General features: G+C 32.5%; 1 protein-coding gene across 1 annotated transcript; it reads right to left on the reverse strand.

The window, feature by feature from the left end:
- Window positions 1-240: 240 nt before the first annotated feature.
- LOC135958416 (membrane metallo-endopeptidase-like 1) lies at window positions 241-2,208 on the reverse strand. The gene has a single exon (XM_065509321.1). It carries the CDS (start codon window positions 2,206-2,208, stop codon window positions 241-243), a length of 1,968 nt encoding a protein of 655 aa, XP_065365393.1.
- Between the last annotated feature and the right edge of the window lie 513 nt (window positions 2,209-2,721).

The raw sequence follows: 2,721 nt of genomic DNA on the forward strand, positions 1-2,721 counted from the left end.
AATGTTGCAAGCAGCAGTTACACACCGTTAAATTCAAATTGATAATACTATTTCGTAACAATATTAATGCTTCTTGTAGATTATTATTACATTTATGTATACTTAGAATTCAAAACTGTGAGGTACAAAATTTTAATCATAAAAAATTACCCAAAAAATAAATCTCTTTTCTTAAACATATCTATGTTTTATTGTTTTTTTTTATTCCTAATTAGTCTATTTTCACATACATACTTAAAACTACCACAAATGACAAACATCCTGCGCATACAGCCGCTGGTGTCTGTTGCAGCCAAATGCCTTCGAAAATTCCGGGAAATGTTTTAGAGCATCCATAATTCGCTCGCGATCAGAACCATGTATAGACATTGAAGAAAATTCCTGGGTCGAGGCAGTGCCGCAAAAGAATTGTGCAAAATTCAAAAAGAAAACTCTAATCAAAGGTATTTCTTTGTCATTTATGTTACATGTTTTAGTTAGGGCATCTGGATTGGCATCAAAAAATGCCTGGTATGAATAACGTAAACCGCTGATATCGGCTATTTTCTCATTAACAACCAAAGGATTAATATTACGCAGACAATTGTAACTCAAATTGAATAAAGGATTTTCATCGAACTCTATCAATCTTGTAATACCATTGGCATCGGTTAACAGACCGATCTCATCAAAGCCATGAAACATTTCGTGGGCCAGCAGGAAACCCAAAGTACTATACTTATAGACATCATCTAAAGCGGGACTATAGAAAGGTTGCTCCAGTAGGGTTAAAGGTACAAATGCAATGTTAGCTCGTCTCACAAAAAAGGTGGAGGAGCTGGAGCCCGTTACTCGGTTTTCTAAATAAGTAGAATCCAAAATTTGTGTTTGGCTGCTTAAAAGATTAATAAGAGCCTGAAAATTAAATCGTATCAATTGCAAATGGTTTTCATAAAATTTCTCTGGATCTAAGCTTAAACTCTGGTAGAATTCCTCTAGCTTAGCAATAGTGTCTATGCGCGGTATATTGTTGAGTCTCAGCTTCATGTTGCTAAGTTTATTTTGTAGATACTGTATGAAGGTGGCATTGAAACCATAATTATTTTTTATCAGCGTTTCGTTGAAATGCTTGCGCACATTATTAAATATTTCATAAATGGCTGTATATTCCTGAGCCAGCTCGGGATGATGCTGTTCATACAGCCAATGCATGGCATTGGACATTAATCGTCTGGTGCTGGACAAACAACCTGCATCTAGGAAATTTACGGGTCCTTCTAGATTTAAGTGCCACAAAAATCTTATTTCCAAATATTTACATAAAAACTTTTGTGTATATTGTTTTAATAATTCATCCAATGATTTCATGTAGGGTATATTTTCTACATACAATTGCATTTGGGGATTTAATTCTGTTTGATTGAGTATGATTTTTAAATAGTCTTTTAGCCAGTCTAAAGGTAAATCCTTGACATAAATTTGACGCTCCCTTAAGTAATCCTCTACCGTTTTCACTTCAACATCTGCAATTTTATCCAGTTGTTGCAATTTTTCTTCAAACTTTTCAATTTCTAGCCATGAGGTCTCCAAATCCTCAGTCGTTATGGATGCTGGTACGGAATTCATTACATAATTAAAATTAACTTTTGTCATGGGTTTAAAACCTCCATTTATTAGTGGTTTATCCAACTGAATAATGAATGATTTCGTTTCATTTATCTTGGCCGTGACAATCTGTCGTAAAAAGACATCATTTAAACCATAGGTGCTCATTTGTGCCAGCGTTCTAACCCAATCGTATATAATATTTCTCTTATGTGTTACCAGCAATGCGGACGATTTTAATAGATTATTTGCCAAATAATTAAAGGGCTCATATTCCTTAATAGCCCTACAAGATTTAAAATATTTATAAGCTTCTTGTATAAACTTGGGTTTATTTTGTAAGCTAAAGCTATTGAATACCATAGCCATTTCCATATTGACATAATAGTCCATCATATCAATGGGTTCATTGTAATTAGTGCCCGCCTCATAGAACACTTGACCCCAGTTGCCACAGGCATATTGATAGAAATCATCACAGGGATTCACTTTAAGATCCATGCAGCCCTCAATAATATTCTTTTGATTGAGATTTATCTGGCGGCCGTCATAAGTACTTAAACCATCACAATGCCATAATTCTTGTACTAATAGTATTATAAAAATCACTTGAATGGATTTCATATTAAAATTTAAATTTTAATTAAAATTAAACCAACTTATGAGCTGTATTGCTTATTAAACACTGCTAATTGTTTTGCTTAGCAAAACACGCTTGCTGTATTAAAATAACTGAAAAAAATTATGTTTCCAAAAAAATAAGCAATGATTTTCTTATCAGTTTTATTTTTATTAAATTTGTTTCATACTGTGTTTTTAATTACATATGTAATAATTGAAATATATCATACAGTAAACGACCTTCTCCATAAATTTTTGTTTAACCATTCATTTTGTGATAAGCTGTTTGTTTGACAGATCAACCCATACAAATGTATGATTATTAGGGTAGAGTTTTTCGATGCTTCGTCATTTAAAACCCAGATACTGAAAATATGAGCAAAATCGTATATTTTTTAGAGGTTGACATATTTTGGATCGACCTCTAAACAAAAGTATTAACATTGAATATTACAAAAAATATAATATGGGGTGTATGACTTAAAAATGCGGTATTTTTTCAAGTGTTTAGCTTTT

This window comes from Calliphora vicina, chromosome 4 (assembly GCF_958450345.1).
Source record: "Calliphora vicina chromosome 4, idCalVici1.1, whole genome shotgun sequence".
Lineage (NCBI taxonomy): Eukaryota > Metazoa > Arthropoda > Insecta > Diptera > Calliphoridae > Calliphora > Calliphora vicina.

Coding starts and splice junctions, on each gene's coding strand:
- LOC135958416 (XM_065509321.1), bottom strand. CDS start 2,208: ATGAAATCCATTCAAGTGATTTTTATAATACTATTAGTACAAGAATTA.